The following is an 18,383-nucleotide window of genomic DNA, read 5'->3' on the forward strand; positions in this document are numbered from 1 at the left end:
TTCTTTAGATGTTAAAGAGTAATGTATTTAGATTGGGTTCAGATTTTTTTCCTCATATTTCAAAGCATTATTTTTGGACTATTTATACCTATAGTCATTCTACTTATTCCTCTGAGAAAAGTCAACATCTTTCCTCTTTCCACAAGCCATTCTGAGTTTTATGGAATTCCTACAACTAGACAATTATATGTGTTTAATATGACATTTGGAAGAAATATAAATTGCTTTTGGAAATGAGAAGGTATTTTTATATTCTAAAAACCTCTCAGTATTTAAAGTAGACTTTTGGATATTTTGTCATATTTGTTCTATAAGCTATTACTTTAAATATTTATTTTTACTAAATGCAAGTTCATATTTTGTTATTGATAACAATTTCTGAAGTTGAATATGAGGTTTCTATTGTAATATCAATATTCTCCTTTTATTCATTGTTTTCTATTATAGACGTTTACTTTTTCCCAAAGGGTTTAATGTTTTTTCAATGATAGAAGTTCACTTTTTCCCAATAGTATAAATAAAATTCTATGTTTATATTCTTATAGATAACAGTAAAAAGAAAACTAAGAAACTGAGAATGAAAAGGAGTCACCGGGTAGAACCAGTTAATACCGATGACTCTGCTCCTAAGAGTCCAACACCACCTCCTCCACCCCCTCCTGGTGAGTAAATTGATACTGATACTGAATTTAGAAATATTGCTTTAAACAATGGAGGAGAGGGGGAAGGAAGAAAGAAAGAAAAATAAATTATATAGTTTTTCATTATTTTGTAAATTTGTGAGAAAGGACTCTACTCTCACGGTACAAAAATCTGTCAATTAATTATTAGTTTTCATAAAAGAAAAAGGTAAAAACTATCAAGAAAATCTTAATAATTCCTGGAGTGTGTTCAAGCTGTATTAAAAATATCAATTACCCAGATTGTAAGAGGAATTTAAGTGTAATGAATAGATGGCTAACGAAATCTTTAAAAAAATTGGACCTTTCTTCCTGAAAGTTACCTAGATGTATGAGTTTTCCTACTTTGAATCCAACATATACACAGGATTAATTTATATTATATTCATGTAAAGAAGCACTGGGACATAACTGCACGATAATTGTTAGCAACTTTTTAGCACTAAATACATAGTTCCTCATCTACTATATGTGCTCAATAAATACCTGATGACTAACTAAATGTTTGCAGTGTCCTTGCAGCCATGTCACAAGGCTTGTTATGGTAATATTTTTCTTTAAGAATTTGTTTAAAATTCATTTTTAGTATTCAATTTGAAAAGAAAACATTTATTTTAGCCTCTGCTAGGTATTCAAATGGTAGTCTAAAGCTTATCGAAGTTGGTTAAGAGGTTTGTTTTTAATGAAAGGTGAATAAAAACTTAAAGCAGATGTTAGCAGACGTTAATCACATTTTTAAATAGAAGCCATTTAAAATGGGTTTATAGATATTCAGTATTGTGTCATTTAGTACATTTGAATTGACATTGAATGGTATTTATACTTCCTGTGGAAGGAGAGATCCTCTTATCAGACCCCCCAAAATTTGTTTAACAGTGTTTTTAAATGTGTTTCTTTTTCTTTAGTTGGCTGGGGAACCCCCAAAGTCACTAGACTTCCAAAACTTGAGCCTCTTGGTGAAACACGTCATAATGGTAATGCAAAAGGATCATTTTTCAGATATCATCTGTTAATATTGCATTCACTTTTCTTTACTTCATAACTTCAACAAGCTTAATATTTTATTTTTGGAAACTTTTCAAACAAACTGCCATACTTTTTCATTATACTTTTCCCTTTTTTTTTTTAATTTACTCTGCATCTATGTAATTTGATTTTTGTTTACCTTGGAATACAGAGGTAAAAGGAATCATACTTCTGTTTATTCATGATATACCAATAGTTATGGAAAGGAAAAATTTTTAAAACAACTTTAATGTGACACAGTACAATTAAACTCATGGTGTTTAAAAAAAAAAAAGCCGTACTGTTCTATAAATATACAGTAGGCTCTTTGATAATTCCATATAATTTTTTTTATTTGTTTTCTGAATAAGACACCTAGCTGCTGAATATTAAAATTTTGCAGAGAGATCAACACAGTCTATAAAATCAGAAATCAAGTCAGTAAACCAAATAAAGTTCAGCTAACTGAAAAGAAAGTTATCAAAGGCTTTGTTGGAAAAAATAATTTTCTTTAATGAGATTAACATTAACTAATAGTCTTTATAGCATTAGAATTCCTGGAAGCAAAAACTAGAGAAAGGACCAGTTGTAATAGTAGAGAACCTAGGGAGAGGAAGTTGCAGATCATCAGCTAGATTTTTTTCAATAAGATATTTCTAGAATGCAAAACAATATTTATACATAATTGTAGCTCACTAAATTTGTTCAATCAGAATATCCAGTTCCCTTTCTGATAACTCTGTTTGATGATTCTTGATGACTCTCTGACCCACTATAAAACTGTATTTCATAAGGAGAGTACAGACCAGAAGAAATTGTAAGTTCAGTTGTCAGAAAAGCATTACCATAAAATTTGATATTATATCAAAATATATTAAATATTTTATTCAAAATATATGAATATAATGTGCTATTTGCTTTCTCCTTCAGAATACTATATAGGTCAATAATTAAATATTTCATAATAATGAAAATTGGAAGATTTAGTTTTACATTTTTAAAAACAAATTGTTTTAGATTATTTGAAAAGTATTGTTTCAGTGGAATCACATATGTCTCTTTGTTTTACTAATTTTAATATCATGTTTTTAGTGATTAAAACAGGTTAATTACTGCTATTTTATTATATAATTCTTTATGTACATTAGAATATGTGATCAGTTTAAATATTAATATTAGAAAAACTGTAATATCAATGTTTATACACACACACACACACACACACACACAATTCTCGTTAGATATTTGTTCCCATACTGAATTCATTATTCAACAAAAACCTGTTTTGTATTTGACACCAGCCAACATGTTTGTAATACCAATGAATAAGAAACACATACTGCCTTTATAGAGATCTCTGTGTAAGAGAGAAGATACTTCAGCATTCTTAGTATATGACAATATGTTCTGTGTTTCAGCATTATTATGCACAGACTGCATCAGAAGTTAGGGAAAGTGGCATTAGAACTGGGTCTTCAGAGCGATAAGATTAAGAAGCAGAAGAAAGAGACTGTTAAGAGATGGAGAGCCAGGATTGTGGCTCAGTAGTAGAACACTTGCCTAGCATGAGTGAGGCTCTGGGTTCAATCCCAAGTACCACATAAAAATAAACAAATAAAATAAAGGTGTTGTGTCCATCTACAATTTTAAAAAAAATAGAGATGGAGGAAAGAACATGGTTTATTTGGAAAATAGCTTGTGACTGGAGCTTAGGTTTATGCATAGAATAGGTAAAAAAGAGAAAATGTTAGAGAGAACATTCAAAATGGAATTCTGGCTTAGGACTAGATGATGAAGATCTTATATGTTAAGATACCTGGACTTGCTTTAATTTTTAAGAGATAATATTCATTTTTAGCATGGGAATAGTAATTTTAGATTTGATACTTGTTTTTCTAACAATTTTTGTCACAGTGTATGGAATACAGAAACAATTTCTATTAATATGTATCAAGTACAAACTTGATTATCACTACTTGAATCTCAGGAGGTTGTTACAGTGATCAAAGTAATAAATAAGGAATGGAAATTGAAATGAAGAATAAAAGGTGTATTTGTAAAGAATACTTTAATAATTATAAGAAGTAATATTTGATGAATGGAGGTATGGGTTGAGGGCAAGAGAATAGAGTATAATTTGACTCAAGGGGATATAAGCTTGGTGATATGGCTGAGATTAAAAATATATCAAGAGAAAGGAAATCTTTTTTTAGAGAGACATACAGAGACAGACAAATACAGACGTAGGCTTATCTGTCTGGAAATGTCTAAAGGCCAGTATAAAGTAAGATTATGGAGTTTAGGAGAAAAGTGATTCAGATGGGGGAGTCGGGGAGAATATGTAGGTAGGTCCCCCCCCCCCCAGCTGTCTTTATACAATAGGAATATTTTGCACATAACAGATGCTCTGTAATTGTTTCTGAATGAATGCAATTGAGGGAATGATGGTTTGCTATTTGTGAGAAAAAGAATGTCTAATAAGAGACTAAAAATTGATAGTGATTTTCAGGGTAAGCATTACAATTAAGAAAAACTGGAGAAAGAGATTGAAAATGGGCTGAGAAGGGTCCCTCCTGTCCCTCACTTAAATCAGAACTACTTGGAAAGAATTATAGTGAGTTAGTTAAGTTTAAGGCCACTATATTCTAATAGTTTTAGTTAGTTTTCAGTTTGTCAAATGTTTGCTTCCCAGTGGAGAAGATATTTTATATCTTCACGTGTTAAGTTTAGATACATTTCTGTGCCTTTATATCTAGAAGTATTTTGACAAAAGGTTGATGACAAGTAGACAAAAGGTGCATAATGAACTAGAGCAGATAGTTAAATAATTAATAATTGATCCCAGCAGCTTAGGAGGGTGAGGCATGAATTTAAAGCCAGCCTCATCAAAAGCAAAGGTGCTAAGCAACTCAATGAGACACTGTCTCTAAATAAAATACAAAATAGGGCTGATTATGTGGCTCAGTGATTGAATGCCCCCAAGTTCAATTATTAAAAAATTAATAATTGAGCATCTATGATACTGTTTTAATTATAGAAAAAATGACAAATCTATGTATACCATGTACGTACCATTGTACTTAAGAAAATTTAATTCCCCCCAAGTAAACTTTTAAGATGGGCAACAGTATCCCAGTTTTTAGCATGAGGAATACTACGTAGATAATAACTGGCAGAACCAGGATTTGAACTTAGGAATGACCAGCCTTGAAACTCATACCTTTAACTCATAACCTAAGTTATACTGTTATATAAGATTTGCTAAAGCATGCTTTCAGTTTAATATTTTGCTTTGAAATTATGTTTTTTTTTAATTTTTTGGTAATGGAGATTGAACCCAGGAGCACTTAAACACTGAGCCACATCCCTAACCCCCAACCCCTGCCTTTTTTTTTTTTTTTTTTTTTTTGATACATGGTCTCACTAAGTTTTTTAGGGCCTCACTAATAAGTTGCTGAGACTGACCTCGAACTTACAATCCTCCTGTCTCAGCCTCCTGAGATGCTGAGATTGTAAGTGTATGGTAACACCCCAGCTGAATTTATACTTGATTTAAAAAATTCTGTGTGTGTGTATATGTAGTGATCTTAATCACCTATGCTTCTAGAAAAAAAATAAGTTAATAAGCCAGAAAGAACTTAACTGAGAGTTATATATGCCATTAAATTTATAAGCCAATTATTATAATTAAGGAATTGAAATTTATGAAGGGCACATTTTTTGTGAAAAATATGCACCAAATCACTGAATTGTATTGAAGTATTATTATAAAAGAGTTCAATTTGATTCTCCTAAATTACATAGAAATAACAGTCTCTGGATAAGAACATGTGTACAGATACTAATTTACCAGGCTCTTACTAGCAGGTTCTGTAGATTTTGAATTTTTTATGTTTGTTCTGTTCTAATGTGACTGTGTAATTGGAAACAAAAATAATAATAAATGTAACCATTTAGTGCAGGTTGTTACTAAGTCTATTAGAAGTTACCCTGGTTGTTATGTTTTGAATTTATTCTGTTTTTTATACATTCTGGGTTTGGTTTTGTTTTGCTTTTTTTTTCCCCCCCTTCCTTCCCAACTATCACCTCACTTGACAAGTCAGTGTGTCTTGTTTTTTAAAATGAATTCATTCAAAAATGATGAACTGTGTCAAAAACTGATGATTATAACTGTTTTGTGTCCATGGTTACCCTTTTTTATGTAGATTTCTATGGGAAGCCGCTGCCTCCGTTAACTGTACGACAGAGACCTAACGGTGATGCTCATGATGTGATCTCATAACCATGTCATATGGATTGGTACTCTTACTATCAGCAAAGTGAAATGGACCTCTTCTCAGAAGAAAAAAAAAATCCTTTGAGCATTGATGACTGGGGCAATAAAATCATAATGATTTTAGTGAGGAGATTAATAGCCCAAGGACCTGATCTGATAATTAACTTCTCGATATTCTTCATGCAAAATGACCAGTGGATGGGATGAACAACATTTGGAGCATGTTAACAAGATTTAGTGTTGACTCCTTGGGTTTTATATCCTCACTCATGGGCAAATTCCTGAAGGAAAACTTCTTCAGAAATAGAGCCAATGGACTCTACATACTTTATTATTTGTTTAATAGTCCGTATTTCTATATATTAAACATTTTTGTAAGATACATGGGCATGGAAGGGAAACTCCTGGGAATTTATAAACTAAATTTTTAACTTTTTGTATTTTTCTAAAATTTTTGTTTAATTACTATTATCTTGATTGTGCACTTTTCTACAGATTTTTTAAATTTGTTTGTGGAAGATAAAAGTTAAATTACTTGACAGACATGAACTATACAAACAATATATTTATATGACTTAAATTTTTGTAATAGCATTTTTCTAGCCTATAAATCCTAATTTGACTTTATTTAAAAATAATACTTACCTTTTTAAAAAGCAGATATCAGATCTTTATTCTACCAAATTATGTGATTTGAAAGCATTATTCAACAAAAGTGTTCTATTTTATTGTTTTTGTGTTTTTGATAATAATCTCAATAAATGAGACATAAAATACCTTTATTAACCTATTTTTTAAGTAATAAAAATGTTATATGAGATATTATTAAAAGTCCCAAGAAAACCCTGTTTTAAAGGTCAAGACACTTTCAGAGATCAAGGTGTGATCCCTGTTAGGACTGTTCTGTCAGAAGCCACATGAATCTTTTAGGGTATTACAGTTCTTTCATCCCTTGAAATTAGAGATAAAAAACTGAATGAAGTTATTGTAGTTACAGACACTTATATTTTACAACAAATAACTTGGGTGCTAAAGCAATACAAATTAAAATGTTGGCTCAAATACTGTTGTAAAGAAATGATTCCAAAATATTTCTCAATTTAAAATTTACTTCTCTTGCACTCATAAGATTCTGTCTGTCATTTAGACAAACTGTTAGATATGTATTTTCAGTAAAGGAGTCCTAATTTTCACTTAACTGAAAGCATGCCTTTATATTAAGGCGAAAATAACACAAATAATAATTTCAATACAATCTAGATAAGACTATTGGGTTTGGTACCTGTACTGACAACAGACATATGCTGGTATCTAATAACAACATAAATAAGTATGCCTAAGTCAGTTTAATACAACTATTTACTTTAAGAATTTTGCTTTGAAGCATCACATTTTATTCATATTTTTAACTTCACTGAACTTTTATTATGGTCACTTATTAATCAGGATGCATCAGCATGGCACAGATTCTTGGAGTTGGTACATGGATCTACCTAGCACCTGAATAAGAAAAAAGCATTCTACTTCAGATATAAAATTCATAACAATCTGAATTTGATAGGTGAATAAAATATGAGGAAAAGCATCACAGTAAGACAGCATGTAAATTTTGAAATGAATTTTATAGGAAAAAATTGCTTACATTTTTGTTCCTTTTGTAACATTTTATTCATTTTTAAAGCTAAACTCAAACTTTTGCTATATTTTTAATATTCATTTATTTGAGAGTAAAGATAGATTTTTAAAATTTTTATCCTACCAATGTTTACTGGTAGAACACAGTAATTGCTGACTCCATTTTGTAAAACTAAAAATGATTTTAAGATTAAAGTAGCATAAAATGGAATTAATATTTCATATAGCTCCTTCAAAAGATAGTTTTCTTAAAGCATTCTAAAATACTTTAAAAGATGTTTTGTAAATCCAGGTGGATTCTAATAATTAAATGCCTGTTTTGTTATATGCTGCATTTTTATTCTTAAATCACCATTAATTATGACATTTTCACCCAATAAAATTAATTTATATTATATTCTGTTTTCTCTTGATTTTGGTGAATATAAGTGATTTTTTGGATAATAAAATAAGTAAATGTTTTTCCAAATATGATTATTGAAAGAGTTTAAATCAGTAGATTAAAATAATGGACTTTTTGTTATTTTACATGAAAACATTTTTCTCTGCAAGTTTTTATATATTTGAGATCTAATGTTATTTTTAAAAGCAGCTAAATAAAGTATCAAAGCACCTTATGATTCTAGATTATTCAGTGTCTTTGGTTCAAGCTACTAGCCCACAGATGTAATTTTACTTATTTAAAATAATTCCATGTGCTTTTCTTGGAAATTCCATATGTATATGGAATATTTTATATTACATATAATTGATGCCAAGTGTCAAGCTATGGATAGAAACTGCACTAGAGAAAAATGTTGCTAAAACAAAGTAGTGAAGTAATTTTTTAGAGTTATTAGTAGAATGTTTTCCTTAAACTTTTTAATGATTTTGGTAATTTTATTTTTATAATGGAAGCAAATTTACAATTTTGTATAAATTATTTAACTGCCATGTTTTCTTCTAGTTGAAAATCAAATGCTCTTTTAAACAACAAATGAAATTCTAGAATTTACTTAATATGTTAAATTCCTTGCACATAGCCTGGAAAAGGTCACCTGTTTAAAACACCTTTATATTTGCAGCTGCTTTTACTAAATGTTCCCTTACTATGACAACATTTTGATTTGGTACTATTTGATATGCCACACTACTCATGGTATACTCATTCCAATTAAATCCATGATTCCAGGTGACAAAATCTTTTCAAAAGTAAAACTGCTTTTATAAATAAAGATGTACATTATATATTTTATCACCCTTGTCTTAACATTGATTATTTAAGTTTTTGGGAAATACTGTCCAGCTGATCCAAAGAACAAATTCAAATACCTCAAAACCTAGATTAGAATATGGCATAGGTTATTAAAACAGCAATTATTCTTTAATTTTTTAGAAACCAAATAATAAAATCTCATTTAAAACATAGGAAGTAGAAAAAATGAATCTCCTTTAAATAAACTGATCTGATTTTATTTAAAGAAAAAATTGGAAAAATAATCATTTGCTTCCTTATGGCTTAGATTGTAAATTCCTTTTGTTCACTGATGAGGAAACAGAATTTAAGAAGTGAATCAGTGGTCTCAAAACTTATATAATAGCATCCTATACATTTTTAATGTGCCTTTATGTTTGCTAGGTACATAAGTACCACACACAGGGTAACTTCTTAAACAAAATAAATTTATTTTCTTACTGTTCTGGAGTAGGGAGATCAAGGTCCATGTTGTGGACAAGTTTCCTTTTTCCTAAGGCCTCTTGCCTGCCTTATAGGTAACAGCCAACTTGCTGTGTCCTCACATGGCCTTTTCTCAGTACTCTTGCCCCTAGTGTCTCTCAGTTTGTCCAGTTTTTCTCTTTTTATAACACCAGTAAGATTGGATTAGGATTCAGCCTTCCAACCTCATTTTAACTTAATCATCTGTTACATTCCAAAACATCAGTGATTAGAGCTTCAACATAAATTTTGAGGATACATATTCCAACCTTTATCAGTTACATACATTTCTGATGCACTATTTAAAAATGCATTTTATTTATATATACCCCTCAAAAAGGAAATTAGAAATATTAGATAAAACTTAATAAAAAGAGAAGTCATTATATTTACACCCCAGTTGCAGTGGATTGGATTGGCTGCTAGAGTTTATACACACCACTTTGAAGTCCTAAACTAATAAGAATCTTCAGTAGACATTGAAGATTCCTATAATTATGCTCTTTAGCATTGGTCACAGGCATCTCTGTGTTTTTCTGCCTTACATTTTAAGTAACTAAGGGTTTTCTTAATGTCAGATTGTTTTACTATAGTGCCTGTCCTCACTTCTATATTAATAGGAAGGATTGAGACATGTTTTATGTAAACATGAAAATTCATAAAGCAGCCAGTGTAGGAGATAGTCCAAAAAGTGTACTTATTCAGAAATTGACTTAATGATAAAAAATGCTTAGATAAAAGTTATTTTCCTGCCTAGAGTTATGTCCTTATAAATAATATGGATTAGTTATCTAACAGTATCATTAATAAAAAAATGTAATTTCTGGTATTTTTTTCAGCTCAATTTCCTCGTGTTTTTTTTTTAAGAGTTTTAATATTTATTTTTTAGTTTTCGGCGGACACAACTTTTTTGTTTGTATGTGGTGCTGAGGATGGAACCCCAGCCGCACGCATGCCAGGCGAGCGCGCCACCGCTTGAGCCACATCCCCAACCCTTCCTTGTGTTTTTAGTGACTTAAAACAAGTCTTTTTCTAGTAGTTTCTGTTAGTCAATGTGGAATTTTGTTTATTATTCAGTAGCTATTTGGGGGGAAGGTAAATGAATTAACATTTTCATGATACACAAATATTGGGTCTTGGAAAGGGACTTTAATATTAAAGATCAAACTATAAATAGAGGGTGGATGAAACAGAATTGGCTTCCTTCTCTGGGAATGGAATCAATTCTTTGTAATGGAATCAATCACAAACAATGGCTACTGCATAAAAATTTAAAGTTATTCCATATTTAAATTATTGGGGGGGGGTGTACTGGGAGTTGAATTCAGGGGCACTCAACCACTGAGCCACATCCCCAGTCATTTTTTGTAGAGACAGGGTCTCACTTAGTTGTTTAGCACCTGGCTTTCTGCTGAGGCTCTCTTTGAACTCTTGGTTCTCCTATCTCAATCTTCTGAACAACAGGGATTACAGGCAGGCACCACTGCGCCCAGCTAAAGTTAAATACTTTTAAGAAAAATTGGAAAAGTACTTACTTAGAAGTTGAAGATTTCTACAACTTGCTCATTTCTCTAGCATTGTTCACAGGTGACATGGTTAACATCACTAATATAAATGTAATATTAAGACAGATAAATGAGCATGAGCAGGTCATTTTAAAAAATAGCTAATAAGATTTGAAAACATATCCAAACTAAATACACACTTATAAATTGGATTATCAGAAGTGCAGAAAAAAATTAAGAGAAAAAAAATGTTCATTTTAACTCAGAAAATAGAACCATGCTGTCACAAAATGATAGAATGTCCTCTTTTCAGGTATATCAGTGTTTCCCTAATAGATATACAGCATATTCAATTCTTATTATCTTAAATCTTTTATATTTCTACATTTCAAATATAATACTCATGTATTAATTCATTAGTTGTAACATTCTGTAAAGAATATAGAAAAATAATGTGGAATCTCTGCAAGTAGACTGAAAGGTAAATGTGACTCCCCCAAACATCCAATAAAGGGTATTAACTTCTGAAAACCATGTTTTAACAAACCTAAATTCTAATAGATATATTTTTAGATTGCTGGGAAACTTGTTTAAATATATTATTTAATATATGTAATATAATTTAAATATATTAAGCTTCAAATTGCATTAGTTGTACTAACGGACTTACTGCTTATACTCAAAATAATAATTCTTATTAAATATCAGAGACCACACTATTTTCTCCCTGATAAATTGCTGATTATTGCTACAAGAGAATAATGAAAGAGTACACCAAAGGAGTAAATAAACTGCTATTTCTATCAGAGTGGGTGTAATAACACCTTACTTGTAAACTCCATTCTTGTAAAAATGAGTGACGAGTCTTGTATGGAGGATCACTTTGGTCCTCAGGCATTTGATATCAGAACAAGATAACCACAATGATCATGATAGTGGCACTAATACAGAACAGCACCGAACAAGTGGGCATTTATGTCGACTAGTCTCTGTGCTAAGCGCCTTACATGCGTATTTCAATTTAATCTTTTTACATGTCCTTTTCTAAAATGGAGAGATTATTCGCATAGGTCATCCTGGGAAAAAAACTATTTCACGAGTTAACGGAGTCATCAAATTTAATTCAGTCGTTAGCTTCGCCCCTAAGGATAAAAGTGTTTACAAAACATAACCCAATAGTGACAGAGATTCAGCCTTTACCGAGCCCACCCACAAAGACGGTTTAGCAGGATAAAGTACTTCCTAAACACCAGTCGCCCAAGGTCTCTCCCACCGCCGGGTCACGCCCCTGGCGTCAGCGCAGAACTCTTCCCCGCCCCAGCCAACCAAGCGCTGAGCAATTTCAGGTGTGCCTCTCGCGGGAGCTAACCTTGTTGGCGAGATTTTGAAAGTGCAGGCGATATGTGTAATATCGCGAGAATTTAAACGGGAACCGTGAGGACATTAAGGGTTTTGGCTAACCGGAAATCGGGCTGTTTTTTCATTTGGCTGGAAGCTTTTTCATGTGGAGTGTTGCTGACTCTTTTCTGTAAACTCCCTGCAGGATAATGCTGACTCGGGTGAGGCCCTTGAGCCCTGCTGGGCGCCTCTGGCTGAACCAGACTGTACACTACCAAGGAGGCGAGGGAGGGGGCCGGGATGTGGGAACTTCACCTTTGGCGGTCCCTTTGCGATATTCGGGTTTTTTGGTTTCTTGTCTAGAATCCTGGTAATATTCAGTGCGTTACTTTTGCACTTAAACATTCCCTGTTCGCTCCCAAGGTCCTCGGAGAGGACGTCCCTTCCGAGTAATCTGCAGACTTCTAATACTTGCTCACGTCAAGTTCCCAGCATAGTGTAAGCTCCTATAGTGCTGAAACTGTCTTCTATGTCACTGCTGTATCCGGACGCCTAGACAGTGTTACATTTTACCTGGCCCTCTACGAATAAACGAAACAATTGCAGAGTTTCCAGAAAAAACAAAAGGGACATTTTTGTTCTTATTTTGGATTAATTCTAAGTGTACGGGAAAATTGCAATGAGTACAGTTTTTATGTACCTTTCACGAAGTTCCCCTTGATGCTAACATCTGTGATGGCTTTTAAAAACTAATTTTTTCCTTTAGACATAATTTGTTTAGCACAATTAGATTCTGCTTTAACATTTGCTTCATGATTGGATTACAATTTCTTGGGGAAACACTCCTTTAGCATAAATAGGTAAATTTATCAGTAACACGGTTTACAACTCATATGTTGTTATAAGTCATATATTGCTCCCCCTACAAGAACTAATAATTATCTAAAGATAAAGTGTTCTTATTTTTTGACAGTAAAAAAGATTATGTTAATATCGAGGTTTAATAAATTTGTAGTATCTTTAATATGTGTCAGCACCTTTTTCTTGTCGTAGTTGAAAGGAAAATCAGAGGGGAAGCTTGCAAAACAGATTTGCAAAGTTGTGTTGGATCATTTTGAAAAACAGTATTCCAAAGAACTTGAAGATTCCTGGAATACAGTGAGGTTAGTATAATTCATCTCTCGATACTTTATGACTGAGCAGTGGAAGTAAAGTATGCAGTATACCTTTTTGGGTGAGGGATGGAGTGAGAATGAGAGATAAAGAAATTTAAACCTGGTTGCACTCTCCTACTGGGACATAGAAAGGAAGAACCAAGAGGAAATAGATAATGAAAAGCAGTGAAAAAAAATTTTGTAGCAGTAGTAAGTAAAAATTAATATGCCCATATCTTGAACAATTGAATTGATCCAGGAAATAGGACTACCTACAAAATTAATTATACTGTAACATAAGAACGTTAAAACTTTGAAGTCAACACTGCTTTATCTCAGTAGTTTTATTTCTTCCCTGTATGTCTGTGGTTAGCTCTGTTTTGAACATACATACACATGTGCATATATAAATACAAATTCTTTAAATGTATTATAAAAGCAAACATTTAATGCATAAAAGGAAATGAGAAAAATTGGTTTATATCTTTGCTGTTGACCAGGATGTTGTTCTATGGGTTGATTCTGAGTGCCTCATACTGTATATTTAATGCCCCAGGAATACAAAGAGTAAGATAGTCATTATGTTCCATTTGCATATAGTCTAGTGTTCTTAGGGGGAATGAGATGAGAGGCATGGTTATAGCTATGTACACTGCTAATTTGGTAAGTATCATAATAGAAATAGACAGGAGTACCGTGTTTTACCTTTCAAAGCCTGAGAGTGCCAGTGAAAGCCTGAGAAAATGCCAAGTCTTGGTATCTTGGAGGAATTACTTTGGATTAAGGAACCAGACATTTTCAGCTGAGGGGAAAAGGGCAAAAATAATAATAATAATTATTATTATTATTATTATTATTATTCAAGGCTGTGGATAATATCTGGAACTTGATTCAGGCAGTGGTTTTTCATGTTGTCTTATTTCACCTTTTCTTGAATTAATAAGTATATCTTCTTTACAAAGGACAACTTTAAGCATTTTTTTAAAACAAAGATTAAATCATGGCTAATGAGATAATAATCTAGCATTCTAATATAAGTTTTAAACAAATTAAGCTATTTAGGAATCAGTATAATATGAAAATGTAGTATATATTTGTTTTTATTTCAAAACTGGATTTCAAAATGTGTATTTCCGAGAATAAAGAATAACCAGTGAGGATTATGATCAATTCATTGGGCTTCTGGTATACAAAGGTAATCACATCTAATATGCAGACGTCTTGCATGCTTATTATATGCCAGACAATACTGACGTAAGTGATCCTTAAACCTATGAGATTTTTTTTTTCATTCTTCATCTGATGGTACTGCAGAGTTTAAATAACATGTCCCAATTCACTCAGTTTAAGTAGCAGAATTGGGATTTGTGCTGAGGTTGTCGGACTCAAGACTTCCCTCTGCTAACCTTTAGTCTGCATTTCATACCTGGGATGTAATAGGCATACTTGGATGATTTAAAAAAAAAAAGATTTTTAGAAGTCTTCTGTTGGCCGACTTTTAGTAATCTGGCTACTCGTTCCTTATAATGAGTTATTTTTCTCTTTAGTGTGTTCAGACAGACTTATAAATTATTATTTGACCTTAAACAACATGAGCAGTGAACCATAAACAGATTTAATTAGCTGTGCCTTCTGCTTCATCTACTTTTTTGTTCAGTTTTCATGGTAAGTTAAGTTTTGCATAAACATGGGCTAAATTTGCAGTAGACAAAATAAAGGTTTTCTCAGAAAGTAGTTTGAACATGGAAGATAGCACAGGGAATAAGAAGAGAATCATATATTTTTATTTTATAATTGTTTATTTGCAAGAAATAATATTGTTCTTGTAGTCTATTTACATCCAGGGGGAAGTGGAATGCCTTTTTTCCTATCTAGAAAATAATTTACACAGTATCTTTAGTTTCCTATAATAGTGGTAAAGATTTAGTATTTAATTTTACTGGTTTGTAATGACCTTTCCTGCCAAGTCCCTCTGAGAAGTTCTTTAAAGCTGAAGTTTACCCTGGTTCAGTTTTTGCTCTCTATGTTGCCTGCATATTCTCTTTCAAGGAAGTCTATTCGGGACATGAGTGTAGATTTTAATCAATGTGCTATAATCTCAAACTATGCAATTCTTTCCAAGATTTAGCCTCATACTTCTAAGTGTTTTCTAGCAACTAAGTTGTCATATTCAGCAAACTCAAAAGCATGTTTTTCTCTTCTAAACCTGTGTTATCTTTGTTACTTGCATATTCTATCTCAGTTGAAGACATTACTTTCAGTCCAGGTACCTCCTTTTTCCCCTACACCTTCAGTACCTTTGTAGTAAATAGTGAACCTTACTCAAAAGCAAGTCTGGCATTTCCACAGTTCTGGGGAGATAATCTCTAAGTTCTCGAAACGTATCTGTTAAGAACATCTTTGTTTAGCTAGAATCTTGGGCCATACTTAATAGTCTTAACAATGTAATTTATAGGAGTACAGACCATAGCTGTAAGCTCAGCCTCCAGAGGAGCTGGAGACTGAAAGCAGTGTGAGCAGTCAGCTATGCTTTAATTAAAACTGGACACCAGGGCTGGGGATGTGGTTTAGTGGTAGAGTGCTTACCTGGCATGCGTAAGACCCTGGGTTCTATCCCCAGCACCATTCACACACACACACACACACACACACACACACACACACAAACACAAATTTAATAGGCAGTAGAAAACACAAAACAACATCAGAAATTGATATAAGGGCTTAGATGAGCATCTCTGTTTGGAAGTATTTCTGTGCATATTGTTACACATTGTTGCCAGGAAAAAAGTTAGCCTTGTCCATGTTTCCAGTGCAGAGGATAACTAGAAGTTTCATGCTTTGAACTTTTGTGGACTCTGTACCTTCAATCTTTTCCTATAACTGATTTTAATCTATATGCTTTTTTGGTAAAAGATGGTAACTATGAGTTTAAAAGCTTCCAGTGAGTTCTATATGTTCTTCTAATGAATAAACAAACTTAAGAATGGTCTTGGGACTTTTTAGTAAAATGACAGTTCAACCTATTCGAATATCCATCATAAGTTCTAACACATTGTAGATGTTCAGTATCTACTAGTGTAAGAAAAAAAAATAATATTCTGTGAATAAGAATAAACCATAGTAAAATAAGGACTTTGGAAAAAATAAGCCTTGACTATAGATCTGCTGTGACAATAGATCTTGAAATGGGGTATAAAGCATGTTTCTAGAACAAAAAAAAAAAAAAAAAAAAAGAATGGTCTTGGGGATCCCTGAAATTACAGTTTGTGTTAGAAATGAGAGTGGTCTTGGTGACTCCGTAACTATGTACTACCAAACACCATTACCCTTTCTCTGTCAAAATCTAAAATAGTTACCAAAGGTTGCTGTTTCCTCCTGAGAAATTTCTTAATTTGGACATCCTTTTCAATTCTACAGCTTCTATTTAATCAGGCCTTCATCATTTTTTACCTGGCATATTATAGCTGAGTCTCCCACTTTCTTATTTTAGCAACCACTTTTATGGTACTTTAGAAATAATTTCACTCTTAAGGTAGTTCTTTCCATTTTACACTCTTAAGGTAGTTCTTTCCATTTATAGATAGGCAAGATGAGGCATACAGAAGTTAAATAACTTGCTGAAGAATACACGATTCACTTTTAGAAGAGCTTATTCACTCTGCCATGCTGCTTCTCAGTATTGCCATATTATATTTTATCACTCCCAAGGTACACACCTTTGCTTCCTCTCTCGCTGTAATGTTTCATTTGAACCAAAAAATTTTTCACATCCAAGGAGCATAAGGAGGCTCCTTCATGATTTTGGTACTGGATATACTGTTCCTTCTAGTAGGAATGCCCTTCCTTTTCCTTCTGGTTAAGAATATGTATTCACATCCTATTTCAGCATCTTGTAGCACTTGACCTCAGGTTAAGTTATTAAACATCTCTATATTTCACTGTTTTCTTTTGGAAAACATGAAAAAACAGTATCTATTTCATATAGTCACTTGAGACAGGAAATTTATGCACACACATGAACAAAATTCTCAGAATATTGAATGACATTAGTTTTATTATTGGAAATAATAATAAGCTCTCAATATATATTAGCATTATTTTATTTTATTAACAACTTCATTAATCTTTCCTCTTTGTGTTTTCATTGCATTTAACTTGATATAACTTTTTTTACTGTCAATACTTTATTGTTAAAAGTTTTCTAATTTGTATATTTTTCCATGACAAGGAAAAAACAATATCTTGGACAAGCAATCACTTATTCACAATTTAGTAAGGATTTATTTATTCCCCAAGCACTGCTGTGCACTTATGATACATAAATGCACTGTATATATATTCTGCCCCCAAATAGACTTATGAGGGAAGGATTAATTGGAAATCTTTATGAACTTTGAAAGTTTTATGTGCATTTTATTGAAAATTTAAAAAGCCCAAACATTTCACTCTGGTATCAATGACTCATAGTTCACATATAAAAGGAAGGGGAAATTATATACCTAATTAATATCACCAGAATTTGTGAAGAGGATATAGAGGTGGATAGTTAGATAAGAGAGAAAACAACTATTATTCAGATTTCTATTTTGTTCTAGCTTCGTTTTACAAATACTTTCTTTTTTTTTTATATTTATTTTTTTTATTTTTTTATTTTTTTATTTTCCGGTGGACACAGCATCTTTGTTTTATGTGGTGCTGAGGATCGAACCCGGGCCGCACGCATGCCAGGCGAGCACGTTACCGCTTGAGCCACATCCCCAGCCCCACAAATACTTTCAACCTTAATTTTTTTTCAAATCCTTACAGTAATTTTTAGCCCCTTTTAAATTCAGAAGTTAAAACAATTCATTGCTGGATGTTTCACACTTAGGACAGATCCAGGCCTGTGACTTAATAATCCCATGTTTTTTCTTCTACCATTTTTGCTGCGATGAAGGGTCTGGGGTCTCATCCTTGAAAGTGTATGCATTTCAGTTATATGGGGGACTCGTTATAGTCAGTATTTTTAGACTTTTGTCATCTTCACTGGAAATACAAATCCTCACCCATAATTTCCTTTCCGAGGTACTATGGATAACAAAACTGCCATAA

The 18,383-nt window shown here is 32.3% G+C and overlaps 2 protein-coding genes across 5 annotated transcripts in view; both read left to right on the plus strand.

The window, feature by feature from the left end:
- Nucleotides 1-7,993, plus strand: part of ARL13B (ARF like GTPase 13B) — a 63,143-nt gene extending 55,150 nt beyond the window's left edge. For 2 of the 3 annotated variants that reach the window (XM_081302123.1, XM_081302121.1), the window contains 3 exons: nt 546-662; nt 1,586-1,654; nt 5,891-7,993. In XM_081302123.1, the coding sequence (XP_081158249.1) occupies nt 546-662; nt 1,586-1,654; nt 5,891-5,967 (263 nt within the window). In that variant the 3' untranslated portion in view covers nt 5,968-7,993. The remainder of the gene's footprint in view (nt 1-545; nt 663-1,585; nt 1,655-5,890) is intronic. The other variant, XM_081302122.1, reaches the window with a different exon arrangement.
- Nucleotides 7,994-12,224: 4,231 nt separating this feature from the next.
- Nucleotides 12,225-18,383, plus strand: part of NSUN3 (NOP2/Sun RNA methyltransferase 3) — a 52,582-nt gene continuing 46,423 nt past the window's right edge. For both annotated transcript variants that reach the window (XM_081302607.1, XM_081302608.1), the window contains exons 1-2: nt 12,225-12,356; nt 13,189-13,298. In XM_081302607.1, the coding sequence (XP_081158733.1) occupies nt 12,345-12,356; nt 13,189-13,298 (122 nt within the window). In that variant the 5' untranslated portion in view covers nt 12,225-12,344. The remainder of the gene's footprint in view (nt 12,357-13,188; nt 13,299-18,383) is intronic.

This window comes from Spermophilus citellus, assembly GCF_964194105.1.
Source record: "Spermophilus citellus genome assembly, chromosome: 7".
In the NCBI taxonomy this organism is placed as follows: Eukaryota; Metazoa; Chordata; class Mammalia; order Rodentia; family Sciuridae; genus Spermophilus; species Spermophilus citellus.